The sequence below is a fragment of the Antedon mediterranea genome, chromosome 5 (genome assembly GCF_964355755.1).
Source record: "Antedon mediterranea chromosome 5, ecAntMedi1.1, whole genome shotgun sequence".
Lineage (NCBI taxonomy): Eukaryota > Metazoa > Echinodermata > Crinoidea > Comatulida > Antedonidae > Antedon > Antedon mediterranea.
This window is the reverse complement of record NC_092674.1, coordinates 11932862-11954237: the sequence shown is the minus strand read 5'-3', so window position 1 is coordinate 11954237 and position 21376 is coordinate 11932862. Positions and strand designations below refer to the sequence as shown.

Here is a 21376-nt window from a genome sequence, read left to right as displayed (position 1 = left end):
TATATATACATACACACGGCAACAATTTGAACTGAATTATTTTACAGAATCTTTAGGTAAATCGTGTAAATAAACAATTAAAAAACATTATTTTGCCTATAGTAAACCCAGGGAAGAATGAAATTAATTGTAATTTCACTCTTCCCTGAAGCCAATAAACAGTAGAAGCTAGGCTGTGAACTGAATGAGTGGAAAATGAAATCAACACGTAATAGTAAACCCACTTTTTAAAATAGCAGAAACTTCCTATCAATTTAAAATCTCAAAGCATGGGTTACTCATATCTGTAGAAGCAAATATGTACATTTATGTAATAATAAGGAGCATTGAAATGATTAACTAAATGTTACTAATTTTAGAATATGATGTAATTCAAATGTTTACTTGTTATAAAAATGTACAACGATCTATGAATAGCATTATGAAAGCACTACCAAAGAATGTTATTCATTTATATCCTCTTAAAAGAGAAAGTTAATAAGCCATGCCTAAAGGGTAGCTCAAGGATTCTATTGTTTATTATAAAATAACAATAATAACCCCACTTAATTTTCTAGTGGAGCGAGCGAAATAAGCCGCTCTTTTTTAGTTTTTAAAGATAAACAATTTATCAAAATCGACTCTCATATACTTATATAATTCAAATGAATTTTACATAAGAAAATAGTATTTCTATTACAAATAGTTACCCAGTTAAAAACTAAATTTCCTATCTTAACCTATAAACAGAAACTGATTTTATTACTATTATATTTTATACCAAATATACATATATTTCTGACTTGTATTTTAATCATCTTCAAGAAAAAAAGGGGAGGGGCTTACACGGCACTCATTTTTCATTACAACTGTCAAAAATTAATTGGAGATAAATTTTAAATTTAAGAACAGTAAACCCCAGTCTAAAATATCTTATATATAACATGGCAATTTTATATATATAAAATAAACTGATTATATTACCGTTATATTTCATATCAAATATACATATATTTCTGACTTTCTATTTTAATCATCTTTTAAGAAATACATAATTACTGTATGTAAATTGTATACTAATTCTTTTGTTACTTTGTAAATTGATAAAATATTTTTTTTTAAAGAATAACTATAAAATATAAACCGTATTCAAAACAGGATTATTATTGTTATTAAAGTGAAACTGAAAGGATATAAAATATATATAAATAGCGATATTATCACTGCACACACTTATTATTATCATTATACAAAGAAATAAAAATATTTAAAAAAACACAATTAATCCGTGTAAATAGTAAGTGTAAATTAGTCTACAACTGCTATAAACCATAACAAATACATCTTACTTACAAATGAATGTGTATGAGTTGGATGGTGAGAATCAATATTTTATGAGTTGAAAAATTAACTGCTCTACCTTTAAAGGAGGCGAGGCATTTTTCATCAAAAGAAATATTCTCTACACCTACTTTTATTCTATTATCATAAATAATTGACGATTGCTAGGCCATTCAAAACTTTCCAAGTTATAGATGGTGCGCACAACAAGTTGATTTTCAAACGCGATGATTGATTGCATGGCAAAAATTCTACAAAAAGCTAAAACATGCATTAGAACGTGTTAATTATCATAGATATCACTTTTTAGTTTAGGTAGGGCAAATTCCAAAATTCTAAAAGATGCGTACTAACCAATCAAATTGCAAGAATACAATCAGGTGTGTTAATATAATATACAATAATGTTTATGATTTGAATGGGAAGACAAGCCAAATTAAATAGGCAAGCTTTCATTGCAGTAACAATATGTAATTTAACAGACATTGGTGAGGAGTATTCCTTTTTCACTGTCACAGTATGTACAGTCTTATTGGTCTGCCATCCTGAAACATAAGCTCGTCAACGTGTCTGTGACATCACAACAAGAAGCTGGGCCTTCATCTGTAGCTTGCTTGGCTCAAAATAAGTGCTACAAAAACAGTGTTATAAGTGACCTGAAGACTATACTACAACTATATTATAGTACATCATCATCCATTCTGTTTGCTAATTTAGTTTTTCAGAGTTCAGTTTCCTTAGATAAATTAAAGCAATCTAACAACAGGATGTGCTCTTGAGATCAAAGGGTTTACCTGTGGCTGTGACACGATCAGTTCCACACCCCTTAACAGATACCGTGCGCCTTGGAGAATATGTACATACAGTACTGTTGGTATTTATTGCAGCCAGACATAAGATCAAATCAAGGCAAGCTCAGTGTCCTGAAACTAAAGCCCTTTTCTCTCTAAATGATTTAATATTCATATTAAAATCATTTCTGTCTTTACCACCTTTCAATATAAATGGGAAATAAATAAAATACAATTTTAGTATCTGGTTTCGGTGAACATCATAGTTGTTATATTACCGGTGATGGCTGTGATCTGTCAGGAAAAGGCTTAACTTAGTTGTCTATTTGAGCTACAGTATTTGCACTTCATTTTTGTTGTAAACATTACCAAAAAGTCTAGTGTATACTTTATAGTTCAAATATTATTGAAAATGCATATTTTATCTAGAGTACGTGATTTGACTCCCGTTCCAGGCCACTTTGCGTGGATGTCGATGTCTGTTTCTTACTCACTGCATCCATGTGGGCACTGTTTACTGTCGTTGAAGCTGTGTTGGAAGTCATTTCTTCAAGGGTTATAAAATCAGTGTAATTGTATCGATCACTTTTTACTGTGGCACTTTGGTGTCTCCGACTAAAAAACAAAATACGTTTCATAAATTATAATAGGTAATCCAAAAAAATCATTTTTTTTATTTAAATTTAACAAATCAATTGTTACAGTTATCACCATTTACAAAATTCATTAAATTACTTTATTAATTAGACATTTAACAATAGTATAACACTTGACAAAGTATCCCATCAATATGAGTGTGCTCTTAAGGGGTAGTTGTGTTATTAATATTTTATATATTTTTATATTATTATAACACATAGATTCTTGTCATTTCATTTGACAATTGTGGGTCACATGATGTTCAATAGACATATACTATAAACCCATTAAAGTGGATGTTCTTGTTGTGTAATACACAGTGAGCCTCTCATTAAAAGTAAATGTATGTACAAATAATAAATGTTTTAATTCGTTCAATAGGCCAAATAATTTCATGAGGTGATAGTTCTTTTTTTTTCTATTAAAAATGTTCTCTTTTCACCTTTATGAAAAATATTACTAACATTCATTATTTGTATAGTATATTTCCCCTTGTTTGTTTTCTGCAAAAAAGTCTCCTTATTTGGAGTGTGTCCTGTTCCAATTGAAGGGTTTAAATTGTTATGTTATATAGTTTTCTATTTGGTTAGTTTCCTAAATTCAAGGTCTGTCTCCATCATGGTTAATAAGAAAATATGCAATTACATTTAAATTCATTATATTTTCACTTTATTGTTATTGTCAATAAATAAAAAATACCTTCTTACTTTTGTTTCTTACCTGATTTGTATAATGAACAAAACAACCACCCAAACAAGAGACGCAACATCAAATAATATCCACATTATCAAATAGTGCTGATGACTCTACAGAAACAAAAAGTGATAATAATTAATCCTTTTTTAACACACCTGATTGAATTCTTGCAATTTGATTGGTTAATTGCATATTACTTGTTATTTGGAAATATAATCCCTACCTCTATTTTCAACTCATTTCAAGTTTATTAAAATAACAAGGCTCCGACTTGGCAAAAATTCATTATTTGTATAATATCTCATGCCGATATTTTTGGCTCTTTAGGTACGGCAAACAGCGCCCCTGCCTTAACCGCCCGGTCAAGTGTTATACTGTAGCTATAACGTAATCCTTAAACAGGTACCTACTACAAAACATGATTCTCTCTTTTTTTAATGTTTTTGTTTTCTCACCAATTGCCAAGATGGAGAATCCAACTGTTGCAATGTGTGACAAGCTGATGTTGTAACAGACGATGTTCCAACACACCAGAACAATGAAAATAACCACTTCTCTTTGACATTCCACACATTTGTAGATATATTCATTGTTGCATTTGAACTAGAGATAAACAGATTTAAATTTTAAACTGTTTTATTTGTCTATCAAGTATGAAAAGAACCCTTTTAACTGGAAATGATATAGATATTTCTGTCCAGGACACAACAAAAAAATGCAATTCAAAAACAAAAATATGGAAATTGTCCTTTTTTGTTATCATAAATTCAGCAATGTTAATACACTAAAGGCAGATAGATTAAAAGTTGTATGGTATTGACAGTAAAATCTGAACATAGAGGGTGCTATAATTTTGTTTATACATCCAATACAATGGGATGTAGTAGGCATTTTCAAAGTGTGGCATATTGTGTAAAATGCATTAGAAACTCAGTTTTTCCTTTTTGTTAACCGAAAGTAACTATAACTGCAGCAAAGTGTATTTTTTTAGTTCACATTAATTATGGGGATTTAGTTATTATTATATTTATTATTTTTAGTTATTATTATTATAATTATTATTATTAAAGTGATAATGCGAGCCCTGCACATTAGATATGCAACCAGTACAAACCATTTAGAAAAATGAATAATCAACATAAAACTTGTTACCTTATATATTTAAATGGTATTGAGTGATGTACGTTCTGTATCTTTCGTTTATCAAAGACTTTAATAAAGACCACATAATGTGGTCCATTTGGTGCTTTCCAAAATTCCTAAAAATAATAAGTGATAATATGATTCAACACATTTTAACTATTTATAAGTAAATATTTGAATGACATATTGTATTAATTTATGCAAACATTAGTATTTTGGACATGTAATTAATAAAAAATGAATAAAATTTGTATTATAAAACCTTGTGTATTCTTGCAATGTGATTGGGTAATTACGTATCACATGTTCAGTAATAGTTTCACAGAACAGAAAAGCGATATTAATGGCGATATTTAATGCCAATGTTCAAAATTATGTGCAACTCAAGGACGCAAGATGGTAGAAGCAAAGTAATTAAATAAAATTCAGACCAGAAGGTGTTGTCTATAGAAAATTCAATATTTCAACAAATGAAATATTTGTGATACAATGTGAGCAGAAGATAGAAGAACTAGTCAGAATTATTCGTACATACCAAATCTTGGTCAGCAATACCCTCATCACGTATTGTATTCAGCGTCACGTTCAGCCATGACTCGATGTAAGGATGACCACTAGGGGGCGGTCTAATATCAAATAATAGTGTCCTGTTGCGTTTCAAAACCATTCTAATCATCTCTTGCATTGTGGGTATTTTCTGTGATCTGTAATGATCTTTCTGTTCTGACGACAACATCCCGGCTGTTAAAAAAGGGTCTCTCTATGAGGGTAAAATATTTAAAAAATAAAATAAAATATTTAGAAATTAAAAATTAAACAATTATTTGATTATTATAACATAATACTGTATAGTATTATATTGTAAAAAATTATAATTATTTCAATATATCAAGGAACCATTCACAATTTTCAACATTTTCAAACATTTACAAAGAGTACACATTATTTTGCAAAAGGCTTGTCCCATATGGCTGACTGAAGCCTATGATCAGAGCACTAATAGGCCTTGGTAGTTTCTCTTGAATAATTTCTCTACAACATGAGGCATGGAACATACCGCTCTTTCCACTCATATGAGCAAAATGACCCAATAAATGTTTACAAATTATTGTAAAATTTAAATCAACAATTTTACTTGCCATAAAATGTGTACATTAGGTACAAGTCCCTTCCAACTACATGTGCTATTTGCACACTTGTAAATGTTGAACAATAATGAGGAAACAATAATTTAGACAAATTGAAGTTCTATATTACAACGGACATATAACATTTAATGACATACAGTACTTCCTTTTTTTTTCACTTTTAACAATTGGTAATAATCCAATTTTGATATTACACTAGTCTTTCCAAAAAGCATTCTTATGATGGAAGCTTTTTTGGAAGCCTTAAACCCATAAACAATTGCTATAACTGTTTTTTGCACATACCGTCATAAACCAGGAACCAGCATTGAGGGACTTTAGTTCGTCAATAGTAAAGTTATCTGCAGACTCCATGTAGCGTTTTGGAAAAATATCCTTCACATTTGTTGTACGTCGTAAATTGTTGTCATGCATTACATATGGCACGCCGTCACGACTGAAAATTTGATAAAAAAACTACAGTATGAAAATTGTGTCAATTTCAACTTGAATTTGACACTGTATTACCATGGAGCTATATAGCTCCATGGTTGGCATGTGTCCGCCAAACATTTTTTTCAAAAATAATTACATTACCAATACAACAATACAAGTTTCAGATTGTAAGAACCTTTATTATATATAATATTATGGTTTGATCTTGCTGAAAATGTTTGAAAGCATACCTAACGCAATTGATATGTGCGGCCAAATTTTGATCGCGATGTATGAACTGAAACATGACACAGTGATATGTATCGTGTATGTTAAAAAGGGAAACCCTGCGCTGATTTTTTTTTATTGGATCAATTTTCTAGAACCCACGGTCCATATTCCAAAAATATTCTTACCTCACCAACCATGGTGGGGCTGAGTTGTGGCGGACTCTTTTTTATTACCTCATGATCTCAGTTTTCATCTGGGCAGTTGGGTCGCGGCTTGGTCCTGAGGACAGGATTTTAGGCCGAAAAATAAAAGGTTTGCAGAACGCTGATCTAACAGATGGATGAAGCAGGCTATATATTAAAACAATGTCTGGGGTAATAATGTTCAGCGCATTGAGAACTTGCTTATATGCGCTATATAAGAATGAACTATTATTTTTAATACACTGTACAGAACATATAAATTAAATTGCATCACTACCTTATTCTAACATCAGACTCAATACCATGCACCTTATAGTCATCCAATGCTATACGAAATGCCATATCTGTGTTTTCCGGTGCGAGCTAAAAAGTTTAAAAGTGAAAAATGTGAAGAAAAATATGAATGTATAGTACTAATAATGGAAAGCGTCATACAAAATATAGAAATGGCATAAAAAGGCAACATTTTATTTTTTAAATAGTATTAAATCAATTATTAACTTTATTGTTTGTACAAGTACAAACAATGTAATCAAAGAATTCTAATATCATGAACAATTTATTAAAATATGTAAATATATTAAGAATTAAAAGTATACAATGTTATTTTTTACAGTAATTAAGTTTTAAAACATTAAAGTTTGCAGTTTTAATAGAGGGCCACGACCGGCCCACCAGCCTCTTGCACCACTCATTTAGAGTGGTATACGGTGAGTTACGGTGAGTTAGTTTTAGCTTTAAAGCCTAGTCTGGTCATGTGATCCACAGCTGGACTGCATTAGTAAAGAAACCTCTAGAAATTGAGTTTAATTGCCATAAAATGTGTAGGCTAGATTTACTGTAGATCTTGAATGTAAATATATCAGTTTGTAGATATTGTACCATTTGTTTTGTTCTATTTCAGCCTGTTTTTATCTCTGTTTGCTTGTGAATTTATTAATATAAACAAAATATAATCAAGTAAATTACTATTCTAGCTTACTTACCATTTCAGCTCCTTTATGTGCAAATATAAGTGGTTTATCAGGTGTGTCACTGTAATCCATAATACAAGGAGATTTGATAAATATCGGTGTTATATACAATCCAATAAGAAGCAGCAAGTAAACCAATGTCATATCTCGAATCGTAACTCCTAAAAAATGAAAATGCACAAAAACTGAGCAAAATAGTTTATTTATGTTTAAGTGCACAAACAATTTTTGAGAAAAAAAATCTAACGTTACATTTACAAAGGCAACGTACAGTAGCTTTTGTACTGTGTGGCTTTTATGCAAGTGCATTAAAATGCCAATGTGTTTATATAAACAGCCAGTTATATTCAAGTGCAATGTATATGTATTTATTTTATCTTTTATTACAGTTTTAAACATAGCCAGAAAGTCTTGTTTTGTGAATCATCATTTGGATTTTTAAACTAGAAGTTATTTGATAACATTATAGATATTTTTAATATAATTATTGTTATTCATGCTGTTTAAAATATTAATGAAGCAATTTATTAGTGGTGATTGCCATTATGTAAAACCAAGTTTTTAAAAAAAGCAAAAAATAAGAACATAACAAACTCATGTTAAAAAAAATCAAGCATTTAAAAAAAGGAAATAAAGCTAGCAACATTCAGTTCAATACTACTTTGATACAATACGTTATCGTCTGATAATTAATTAAGCAACAAAACCAACAAAGAACAAGTATAAAGCCAAAGTATAAAAGAGGAGAAAATTTACATCGGATTGTCCTCTATTTTTTCAATGTATTTTTATCTGGTTGGTCATTGAAAATAAGTAAATTTCTTATTTTTTCACAATTGGAAATAGGGCATAGTCATGTAGCATCATATTTTGCTAATGGGCCTTTTATACAAAACCTAATATAATGTTTATTACAAATTTACAATAGATTGGAAGAATCTTTTAATTTACTGTAGAAAAGAGTTTTTAAAAGAAAAAATGTCTTTATTGACCAAGAAAATGGGAAATTCACTTCTCATGTTTCTTATCCTGGCTGGGGAGAATGATTATGAGTTCATGTATGCATTATTACTAGGCATTTTGTACTGCAAATATCAATACTTCATGTGCTGTTTTGTCATGTACCGTAACCTGTAGTCTTGTTAGGGGTCAAGCTTAAAGTATCATACTTATTTGACCTCCTTTCACACTTCTTTGTTTTTTTTAAAGTACAAGTATCTTTATACATTTTTTTTTAATTAGTTTAATTACCTTATTGTTTATTTATTACTATGATACCTGTTATCATTGTTTCACATAACTTGTACTATTTTGAAGTGTGAAAAATTGAATAAAAGAAAGAAAGAAAGAAAAGAAATTACTAGCTCATCTAGCAATAACGACATAAATAATTTTTGAGTGGATTCTATTTAAAATTGTTTTTCCCATGGGAATATTCAAATACTGGATAGAGATAGACTGATAGAGTTGAATTAACCAATAAAACACCATTACTATAAATTATAAAACCACTCACTTATTTTATTTGTATTATATAAATATGAACATTCTTTGTTTATTTTGTTATCACTCCCATCTAATGGGTCTTTATCAGCAACCAGTTCATATTGAACTTGTACGTCTGAAATTAAAAACAATGTGCAACTAAATATGTTATTTGTAAATGCAAGGTTAGTAAAATCACAATGTAATTCTAAAAATAAAACATTTCCAATTAGCCATGTGCAAATGTATTAATTATGTTATTTTAATTTTAATTTTTTTCAGATATTCAAATATACACAAAGTTGAATAGCACTTTTTATTACATAGTTTTTGTAATTATTAAATGATTATATGTACACTTTATCTAATTATTTATTTGCAGTATTTAAAACTAAACAAATATTTTAAGATATATTTTAAGACAAATTAGAATTTAATTTATTTAATAGAATTTTTTTTTGACATATAAAAGCTTTTAGTGGAGGAGCAAGTGTGCTGTGTAAATGAGAATTTATGTGAAAAAAATAAGGTCTATAAAGTGCTATTTCAATTGTGTTTATCTTGAATATTAAAACTGATTAGTAAATCTTCACACAATATTATTTTATAGTGACACATCTTATTTGTGATCAACTACGAATCAGAATGATTTATGACAAATTAACCAGCATGCTATTTTTTTCCTTGTAAAAATATCGTTAAACATAGAAGATACTAAAAGTTACCTCGACTACAAAGCACACCTAGACCTGCTGCAACAAACCAAGTTACTATAGTAACAAAAACAACAGCTATGAGATGTAGGAATGGACCAGAAAACTGAAAAGAAAAATAGACTGCATTTTAAGATAGAAATAAACAAATAATAAATGTTTAACTGGGACATGGAGATACAGTACAATAGTTCAACACAATTGATATTCCGATATAATTATTGACGAAACTTGAACATGTGACCTCTCACTGACAAGGCGAGCATATAAACCATTAAACCACAGAGGAATCTTGGTTGGACAAGTTCAAATACCCATCGGATGCATTGCATCACACGAGTTCATTGTAAAATATTATAGTAGTTCATATTCATTATGGTAATGTTTAAAGCAAAACAATTTAAAGGTAGGAGGTCTGGTTTACACATAATCCATTTATGGTGAAACAAACATGCTTCTCTGAAAATCAACAGAAAAATGTACCTGTACATGATAATTACTGTACATAAAAGGTACTTACCTGAAAATAGCGACTAGCAAGAATCCACAATACTGGATCCAAAAATGTGAACAGAGTCAGTATTGCAACGTGATACACAAAAACAAAGCAAATAAGAACCTGAAAATAAAGTAAGGGAACGGGAAAGTGAGTCGCTGCCGTGGCAGAAAAAAAAATCAAATTATGTTCTTTAAAATGGTCTTGGCATTTTCAATAAGAACAAAAGTTGGTTTCTATAGTCCAGGCAATGACTGACTACAGTTAGATAGCTCATCAGTTGTTGCACAAAAAAGCACCCTAAAGTAAATCAACATAGGTAGCTTACCTTATGAATAACATGCATACACAAACGTTGATGAAGACAAACACTAATGATACCAAATAATAGTAATAATGCTACATAGCCAAATAAAACACACGCTACTGAAAGCACTATGATGTACAGTGGAAACCAAACTTCAAATGTCTTCCAGACATACCTACAATAAATAAATGACAACATAAACATTTTTAGCATACTGTAATCAGAAGAAAATCAGGCAAAATAACTTCTCATAAACAGAGATCAAGATCAGAAGGTGTCTACTGGAGTTCCAACTTTGGAGTAAAATTAATTAAATTTAGCATGGCAAGTAGCCAACATTAGATATTCCTGCCTAAGTAAATTATTGTAATTTGATTGGAGGACTATGGATCACATGATATTCACTAACTACATTGAACTTTTACATCATCAATTTTGTTTATGTGAGTTAACTTTTGTTAATTAAATGCATGTTCATTCTTGATACAATTTGCACTGCGAACCATTTATCATGTTTGTAAAAGTTGTGTTTTCTCTCAAATTTCGACATTGTACAATTCCTATAACATAGTAACAAATAATTTGATAACAATTAAATAATAATAGTTAATACCTATGATAATAATTAATAATATATTAACTCAAATGTATTAACAAAATTGTTATTTTTTTTATTTTTGAAATACTGTACTGTACAGTGTGATTATTAATAATTATGTTTCACACTGTTGGTTTTAAATATCGAACAAAGTGGTCCAGTCAACACTGTATTTAGTGTACCTTATTTCTAATTAATTTACTGTTTTCATGTTTCTTTATTAACCACTTCTGTAGTAAGTATATTCCTTGGTGTTTTTAACCAAATCTGGAAAGGATTGAGTAAATTTAGGTCAACTGGTAGTGATATCCAGGTAATCAGTCCTTTCCTAACTGTGGCCCAAGTCAACGGAAATACTAGTAACATAGCCAATTAAATTAGCTGAAACATAATTTGACAGTGGCAGCTGAACATTTTCTGTCTTTCCACAGTAATTTCGAAAAATTACATGAAATCACATATTTTTATTAAAATTGTCTAAAGAAATTATTATTTTACTGGTGTCAGTTCATTGATTTTTCCAGAATTATTTTGTTTTACTGAGAAGTTTCCCGTAACTTTCATAGTTGTTTGTATGTATTTCCATAACTATTTAGTATTATAGTATTTATTTATTTATTTATTCAGGTATATAAAAAACATTACAAAAAGCAGAAAAAGTCTGAAATTATTGTAGTACATATTATAAATCGCTCCTTAAAAAAAAGATAATATTTATACTGTAAACATCAAAAAGTTATTTAAAACATAAAAAAACAGTGCATCTTATTGAGAGTTGAGCAATATAAGGTACAGCAAACCGTTTATATATGTCGTATTGTGTAACTAATATAATTGAAGATCCATAGTACTTTAATAACCAAAAAAATGAGAAATGAGGAATCACAGTCAATGCCATGTCAATAATTTGTAGAGGATTGTGACAAGTATTGTTGATGGACTGTTAGTTTTAAACTAAAGTTAGAAAAAAACCACATCCTTATGCAATTCCCCAGAAAACAAGTCATCAATTTAAACTATGCTACTGTACAACAAAGTTACATACATGCGGTGAGCGTCGTCAGTCATGTTATCAAAGGGGGAGGAAATTGTCATTAAAGACAGTGTGTATGCTGGGTCCAAATAAATCCAGAATGTTTTAAAACTGTATGATGAACTTTTTATATGTAAAATAGTAGTGAAATGCTCAGCAAGAATCAGTTTTATAATGTGTTTACGTACAATACTGTATTTAATACTTTTGATGAGTGCGATTGTGAGAATTACAATGCATTAATTATAATAGCAGCATGTTGATTAATATAATCTGATGTAGTATATTATCAGTCTTTAAAGTTGTGTACTAGTGCCTATACTGAATGTGGTAAAATTATATCAAAAACATACTTACAAGTTGAATTCATTTGAATCATTAGAAACAGAGAACAGGTAGAAAGAGTTGACCAGCGCCACAAGAAACGTGAAAATCAGAAACACAAACCATACTCTCTCACACTGAAATTAAAAATATTAAAAACAAATTAAAATAGTTTGTTATTATTGACCTTCAAGCCGATACTATTCATTGTACGTTCCAATGTACGACAAAAATTTAATCTGAATCTGTTTGATACTACCTGTATACATTTATTAAAGTAATATAAATCATAGTTATCATCATTTAAAAAAAAAATAGTTTAGTACTCAGTTTACCTATACAATGTAACTTTTTTTAATGTGAATTATGTTTTTAGTACATGTCCAATGATTACCATAGTAAGTTAATCATTATCCTATCAGATCAGTAGTAATCCTATTTTGTGAACCATTGACCGGCCTCCCTACTAATCTATTTTCTACTACTCTCCCTACTCGTGATATTTAAAATGAGTTTTTTAGATGCACACAGGTAACTGTGTACACTGAACCTATGGTTTATTAGTCTTTAAATAATAATAACATTTAAATTGATATAGCGCCAATTGAAAAACTTATAAAAGTTGCTGTGTGAGAATAAAGCAAGATCAATAAAAAATTATGAAAAAGGGGTTTTTAAGTTGACTATAATTTAAAGGAAAGTAGATTTGGTGAATTACAAACAGAAAATAAGTTCCAAATTATTGAACGGAAACAGAATTGAACGGGAAAAGGCATGTTGACCACCATATGTTTTGGTTTTGTGCTGAGGAGATGGAACTGTCAATAGATGGATGAACGAAGCTGACTTAGGGATACATAGTGTGGAGGAGATTACATATATACTGGATTGTAATAATAAAGTGACTTAAAAGTCACCAAAAGTAATTTGAATATACAGCGAATGAAGATTTGTAAGGATAAAGTATGTGGGAGTGATGATGACGACATGGTGTACTGTATAGAAAAAAATTAATATGAACAGTGCCAGCATTCTGTACTTTCTGCAAACGCTTGACGGTTGCTTCGGATAATAAAATAAAGTGAGATGCAATAATTTAAGTTAGATGATGGAAAAGCATGAACAATTACTGTTATTACAATCACAACAACTAGGAATGAGTTGAACCCATTCCAATATTGTTGGTTCTTCAGTAACTGCTTCAACCAGATGGCCATTTGATTCTCTTTTTAGTCTTTGTATCTCGGTTTTGTATCCACCAGATGCAGTGTAAATAATTGTTAAAAGCTTTTTGTTATAGGAACGGGTCTAACTTATTGTATATACGAAACAAGTTCCTTTATTTGAAAGGACAGATAAATTAACTACTTTGATTGTGTACAGTATTGACACCATTCCATGACTACAGTTTGCTGTGTATTCACACACATGGTTGAGTGCCACAGAATTATATACAAATAATAAATACTGGGATTAGCTTTGGATTGTATTATTTATTTATCATCCAAATAAACAATTTATGTTTTAATGATACAGATAATAGAGGATATACTGTTATCTCAAGAGAATGTGATGGTTATTATTTTATTCATTTCGGCATTCAGAATCACTGCACAGTTAATAAAAAAAAAGAGAATTATCACTTTCCTTTCCTGGGAAAGAGTTATAAATTGCATGATTTCCAATTTAAATTATCGAAACACTTTTTCATTTTGTTTGACTATTTGATTTAAATAGCATTAATACACATTTTTAACAAATTGCTGTGTGGTTATACAGTAAGCAATAGAGAATGACTATGATTTTAAAATGAATAATAGCAGAGTTTCTCTTTACCATACAGGGAATTCTATTTGTAATGACCGATGACCTACCTAGGTGAGGTCAATCGATGTTTTGATCATCAGTCATCACCTGGACCTAGACACCATCAAATCTGTGTCAAGGTGGGAGTCCCAATATCTCTGCATACACACAGTGGATTGCCATGACATAACTATGGTCGTCAACTGTTTCATCATTTCAACTTTGATTTCTTTTTTTAAATTAATCAATTTTAATGTTTGTAACAAAATAATCACCATATTTTAAACAGTTATTTGTGGGGTTATTGCAAAACGGGATGGGAAGGAATTGCAATTTACAAAGATAAAGAATTATAGATCGTTTGATTAGAAAGATTAGTAGAATCACTGGTGTATGTTTGCCTTCAGTTGACTCTTGTATAGTCAGGGTTACAAATTTGTTTCATCATATAATGACTGATGAGCCTCATCCTCTCCATGATGTGGTTATCAGTGATTATATCCCCAGAAGTGGACGTATGAGATTTCCTGCTTTTGCCACCAACAGATACCGTGATTTGTTTGTAGCTGAGGGCATTGGTTTCTTTAAAGAAGATGATAAAAGGTAACTTGTGGGGGTGGGTCTGATCTTGTATATGTTTTTATATGATACTTGTTGTTTTGCAAGCTCCTGAAAGTTCTTCTGTTGGAGATAATAAAGTATGTCTTATGTCTTAACCATGCCTATCCTTATTAATAATAATATTAAAATAATAATTGTCTTTTGTCCACACGGCGAGTCGAACTAGGTAGAAATTACATCATCTCATATGCTAAGTGAATGTTTGAAGATGTCATTCTTGATTGAATGTGGAAGAGTAAATGTATGACTGCATGTTCTTGGTTGGAATAGTTGAGGCGAAGATATACATGAAAAAGATTTATGCGTGTTAAATTTTTTATTTTCATTTATTTATTCGACACAATCGGTCAAGGGGTTGCATGCAACAGCAATAATGCGCCATAACATATGAGTGTCTGCAACCCGTACAACAAACTACAAAATAAAAATATAAAAAAAAACATTTTTTAAAGATGACAGGCGATGAAAGATGATTGGTGGTGATTGTTTATGAATGGATATGTAGGTGAGCATGAGGATCTTTCATTCTATGCATTGTTTAACCGCCAGCCAATGTAATGAAATAAGATGTGAGCTGATTGGATTATTTTGGATGCGTTTTTGTTTAGAATCAGTTGAGGGCTTCCGCTGATGAAATCTGTAATTTTCTTCCAAAAAAGGAAAACTTTGCAAAATATTTGTTCATAAATTGTCTCTTTAAACTATTTAGGTTGAGATCTAATCAATGTTAATTAGTTTAAATGTGGTTAATTGTGCAGGGTTTTTTCTGCGAAATCAGTAATTTTCCCAAAAAATAAAGTTGTGCAAGGTTTGCGAGATTAGCAATTACTATAGGATACCCTTAAAATCAATACTGAGACCAGACACTGAGATGTTCTTAATAGTTAATACAGGATTATACTGTGATTAATAGTGAATCATATTTCTTTTCTGACTAAGAGTCACTAAATATCCAAGTACCAGTTCTATCTTCTATGGTACAGACAGACAATGTAAAAAAGGTCTGCAAAGTTTATTGGTCTAAAGAAAAATAAGAAAAACTGGTAAAAAACAATAATTACACCAAATCTGAATTACTGCAATTAGTTACTGTAGGTAGGTCAAATAAAATACGTAAACACAAGTTGCATATTTTACTCAAGCCTTGCAGACCAAAAAATGTAATAATTAGTGAGCTGCATCTGATCAGCCTCTGCGTCAACAAAATTTCCCACGCAAGTAAGATTTCTGTGTAAACAAAATTGGGTTGTGGGTATAATGATAAAAATGCTCTGAATTAGATAAGATTGTGTTAACAGTAAAACACTTCACTTTTTATATATAAACGAGAATTATATAATTACAGTCATTCTCCTAATACCAGAGTCTGGTCCAAAAGATCCCAAATTCAGGTTTACTGCTGTACCATTGGAAACACATTTTGAATAGCAGACTTTCTGGACCAGACATATTAGGCCAGCCCATAAAGGTATGTATTCGGAGAGTTTACTCACTTTCAAGATTATTCCATTTTAAAATATTTATTTATAAAATTTGCTTTATAGTAAAGTGTTTACTGTAGTTTGTATACTTAGTTTTAAAGAAAGTTATTAATTAATAATTATAAAGTTACAGTTAATATTATAGTAAAGTACTGCAACATCTGAAGTTCAATAAACGGGAGGTGGTGTTTTTTTAAGGTCAGCAGTCACTATATTTATTTTCAAGAACAGAAGTGAGGAGTGTCGTGTGTGAAGTGACAAGCAGTATTGCGTGCTGGCTATGTGAGGGAAATCCAGTCGGGAAAAAAATTTAAGAATTATGACCGCAGATGGTCGCACAATAGCTGAAATATCGTAAATTTAATAATAATAATAATAATAATAATAATATTTATTCGGTCATCAATGTAAAAATAACCAGGAATGAGAATAGGCTAAAGCCCAAACAGATTCTGCACTCACTCCATAACATAATTGGGAACATATAATGTGGTTTCCACAAACATTTGTATGTTTTTATTTAACAAAAGGATATTATTTACTTTATTTACTTGTGTGTGAGCTTTTTTGTTCAGAAGAAATCCGGAAGAAAATGTGGAAAACCAGGAGCATGATGTTAGGCTTGGAGAAAAGTCTAAAATACGGGATTCTCCCGGCCAAAATGGAAGTGTTGGCATGTCTGAGTAATTTTCCTGTGTATTTAAAATACCTTGCTTGGTTTGCGCTTCCTGCGGTATCGTTGCCGTTTCCTACAGCTATAGCACCTTGTAGTAATAGCACCAAAACAACTACAGCATGCCATTTTCATAGAAAACTTCAATCACTATAGTAATAAAAACAAGAAATAGTAATGAAAGTAATATTAATAATTAATTAATATTACTAGGTTTGTATATTTCTGAAACCGTCATTATGTATGATTGTAGAATTTAGGGAACGAGGAAAAGTTTAAATAAACAGGGCAAATAACTTCCACTGCCAAGCATGGAGATCTACTGTACGTGTGTTTCAGATTTTTTTAATTTAAGAAAGATTGAGGGTTAGGTTTTTATTAATATTTAGGACAAGTTTTAACAGTACAGCACTGTAGGATGAGTTTTATATTTAAAAACGAGTTTATATTGGAATGCAATTTTACCATACATAATACTAATAGCAAACAGAAACAGAATTTATTATTATCACTTTTATTCAATTCAATAACATCTACAGTATGTAACATCTCGTGGCCAAAGGCCAAATTGCTAGTTACAAATTACATTAAAATGGTACTGTACGTATTCAAATTAAACATGCACAGACAGAAACATTACAATATATGAAAAACAGACAGAAAAAAAGTCTGAGAAAAGAGTTTGAGAGGAGGGTATCCCATGCTGAACTCTAGTTAGAGGTCAATATAAAACATGATAGGGCTATTAGAAAATCGTTTTGTTCGAGTAGTCAGACTTGAAATGTTAATTACGGTTTCGCAGGTTTCTACCGTTTAGGATGACTATAACGAGGCATTTAATAAAAAGGCAAATTGCCTTAAAATGTAAATGCCTCGTTATAGTCATCCTAACTCGCAAGTTTGGTGGTATTATTCATGATTTTCTACCGTTTAATTGGTAACAAGCATAGTGGGCAGGGTTAGAGAGACCTTTCAGACAATGAGATAACCTCCTTTCAGAGAGAAAAGGGAGATTCAACCTTAAAAGTATTAAAAAGTGCTTCGCTATTATGACACAAAGTCACGATCCAACATAATAAGATACGGTACGGTATCGTTAGCCACGGCGATTAATAACAGCTCTAGTCGCCCCATACAAAGGCGTCCCATCGCAAAGTTGCCCCGGCACAGTTGCCCATCGCAAAGTCGCCCTATCGCAAAGTCACCCAAACGCAAACTCCGCCCCATCGGTTTTATTTCGGTATGAAGCGCCTCCGCTAGTGGTTTGCTTTTTTAATCAATCGCATTGTTACTTTGGTCGCACTAAATGTTGTATTACATTATATTATAATGTTTATCCTATACATAATTTGTGTTTTAATTTTTATTTTACAGGTTTTATTAGAGTAATGTGCTTTTGGAAAATCATTAAAAAAATAGTTCATTGTTTGAAAGTTCTAAAAAGATTATCCCTGATTTATAGTTTCGAAAAATGTTAATTCAATATGATTTTAAAATTTTAGTATCAGAGCCACAATTACGAATCTTTCTTCAACCTGCAAGTGGATACCAGCTCATTTTTTAGGATAATATAATAAAATGGTAAATGTAGGCCTTCGTATAGATTAGTTAAAACAAACAGCGAGTGAGTGTTATAGGCTACTTATTGATCATTTTACATTTATTGACTAGAATATATGTCTATTTTTATTTTATTATGACTTTTCAAAATGAAGAAATAAAAAATACTAAAAAAAAGGATTTAAACGCCGATATGATCGTTTTACATGCAGGTATTTTAGTAAAATTAAAACGCTACATTTTGACAATGGAAAAAAAAATCGTACAGTGATCGTGTGCATGTTTTTTTAAAAGAGGAATCCCCGACGGTCAGCAAAAAGACGTAGCAACTTTGAGGAAACAGCTGCCAGAAGGCGCAGTTCCGATTGCTTTCAGATTGTGAGTCGCCTTTTAATCAACAGCACAATGATCATTTTACTGAAAAAATTCCTTTCAACCCTTTTATTTATAGAACATTCTAATTATCATACATAATAAATATCTTCAAGACAGTGAAGAGGCACGGAATAATGCGTACATGGAGATACGACGAAAACACACAGTGTGGCCAGCGATGGAAATTAAATCATGCTACCCGTAGATGGCAGCACAAAATTATGCTAGATTATGTTAGGCACAATTACGGTCTAAATAGCACAAAAACAATGTATCAGAGGGCGGTGTATGTTTATACCACAAAAGTGGGAAGCCAGAAAAAAAAGGTCTTCTGGTTTTTTCCACCAAATTATGCTAGATTTGATAAAAATTATGCTAGTTTTTTTAGAAAATATGCTAGATAATATGCTAAGTAGTGGTAAATATGCTGTAGACTTGTGTTTTTCAAATTATGCCAGATTATGCTAGACTTTTTAAAATTATGCCTCTAGCATAAATGCCAGATGCCAGATGGGTCAAAATTATGCCAGATTTGGCCACTATTATGCACGCACGTCATCATTTACGATATATTGGTGATATGATGCAATTTATAATGGATAATGATGGGATTGCCTTTACAGGTATAATCAAATGTTCATTGTATACTAATAATAGTAAACTGAAAATAAATTGTTTTACGTAATTTGTTGCATAAAAAATAAAAGACACAGACGTAGCCTACGTTCTCTATAACCTATTTCACATTTAATAATTATGTAAAATTGCTAAATGACATGCTGAATAATTAAAGACCCCTTCCCTGCAATTTTGGACGTTTTTTGGAAAATAATACATATATATCACTTTAAAAACATTAATCCATGTCATTCCTTGTCTTAAATGTACGTTTTATGGTAAATTATGATAAAAAGTGAGAAACAATGCACTACCTAAGTAGCTCGCGGCGATCGACCTCTCGTGGACGGTCTCAGGCCTAGCCTAGCTAGGCTTAGTTTTGTAGGCCTAGCTGGTAAACATCGGTAACGTACGAACATCGTACGCTAGCTATATACCTAGCCTGACGTTGTAAAGTTAGGAGTCTTCCATTTGTTTTGGCTTCACGATCGATCGAAAAGTGGGCGAATGACAGGTGAAAAACAACAATATCAATCCGCGCGCAATGCATTTTGGGATTTATAGCGGGCCGCTATAATTATTAAAATCGATTTATTTTTCACATTTTTAACCGTTTAAGGACGAAAAAAGTTATCGCAATAGGACCATATAGTATTATTTTTACATTAAATATAGTTTGTGATCTTAAATTAGATTTAAAAAACGTAGGAAATGGGGCTTTAATACTATAATGTTAAACTACAGTATGTTTACAAATTGTCATTAAGGCACACACCTTTCTCATCATAATAGGCCTAGATCTGTAAAATAAAAAAAAATCAATAATATAATAATAATAAGTATTCATCGACCAAAGTAAAAATAATCTAGATGGTAAAATCAATTTTTTATCGCGACCAAAATTAAACGTGACCGCTATCAAGAAGTATCATCGCAAAAGTCGGAGTGACTCCGGCAGGGTTTCCCCTTCTTCAGGTGCGTTGTTTGTAGTGCGACAACGACACATTTTACGCACTTGTAAACTATTTTATTCTTTAACGCTTTGGGGCGACTTTGCGATGGGGCAACTTTGCGATGGGGCAACTTTGTTTTGGGGCGACTTTGCGATGGGGCGACTTGACTAGCATGCCATCCCTCCTAGCAGAGCATCAGAGTCGGAGTGTTGCCGGTGTCAGTTCAGCGGATGTACTGTTTATCTCGTAACTATCCTAAACTTAAAAGAGTATCATGTCTTATTATACAAACAGCTAATACACTAAACTATAGTTATATGCAAGTACTACTGTCACTTTATACTTACGTATTAAAAGCATGTCCAGAAAACATCTTAAGTTATTCAAAGTAGACAAAAAAGAAAATTTTCTTATTGAATAAGACTCGACTTCTGCTGAGAGTTTGTTGTGTTGTGAAAGTTCCACATGTAAACCTTGTAGTGCGCCCTCTACACTGACAACATTTTGCATTTTTTTTAAACAATAATTATAATAGGCCAACACAATTAAAATGATTTTAGATTTGTGTCGGGCGGTACCAAAATACAGCGACAGAATTGTTTATAATAAAATAAAATTATCATAATAAATGAGAGCATAATAAATGAAAAGAACAGTCACATGGTGAGACGACGTCGAGTTTCTCTATGGCTGGTGATTACATTGATCAGGCCTACAAACAAGATAAAATTCTAACTTTTTTAGATGAACACAATGAATAAGACCATCAGGAAA

The 21376-nt window shown here is 31.0% G+C and overlaps 1 protein-coding gene across 4 annotated transcripts; it reads right to left on the bottom strand.

Moving 5' to 3' along the window:
• Window positions 1–2473: 2473 nt before the first annotated feature.
• LOC140048682 (glycerophosphoinositol inositolphosphodiesterase GDPD2-like) lies at window positions 2474–21037 on the bottom strand. Of its 4 annotated transcripts, none has more exons than XM_072093449.1 (15): window positions 20950–21037; window positions 17133–17246; window positions 12549–12652; window positions 10582–10735; window positions 10278–10376; window positions 9770–9863; window positions 9076–9180; window positions 7572–7720; window positions 6863–6948; window positions 6023–6173; window positions 5125–5349; window positions 4599–4705; window positions 3902–4049; window positions 3471–3556; window positions 2474–2726 (listed from the first exon to the last, which is right to left on the bottom strand). In XM_072093449.1, exons 2-15 carry the CDS (start codon window positions 17229–17231, stop codon window positions 2537–2539), a joined length of 1797 nt encoding a protein of 598 aa, XP_071949550.1. In that variant the 5' UTR covers window positions 17232–17246; window positions 20950–21037; the 3' UTR covers window positions 2474–2536. The 4 variants fall into 4 exon arrangements, with proteins under 4 accessions (XP_071949550.1, XP_071949551.1, XP_071949553.1 ...); XM_072093451.1 differs by having other exon boundaries at window positions 2657–2726; window positions 3458–3556; XM_072093450.1 differs by lacking the exon at window positions 9076–9180.
• Window positions 21038–21376: the final 339 nt, after the last annotated feature.

Bases quoted from the DNA above. Each gene is read 5' to 3' on its own strand.
- LOC140048682 (XM_072093449.1), bottom strand. From the start codon at position 17,231: ATGAAAATGGCATGCTGTAGTTGTTTTGGTGCTATTACTACAAGGTGC. The intron at 9,181-9,769 runs GTAACTTTTAGT...TTTTAATTTCAG, and splicing joins AGGTGTGCTTTGTAGTCGAG to ACGTACAAGTTCAATATGAA. The intron at 6,174-6,862 runs GTAGTGATGCAA...TCAAATTTTCAG, and splicing joins GAGTCTGATGTTAGAATAAG to TCGTGACGGCGTGCCATATG.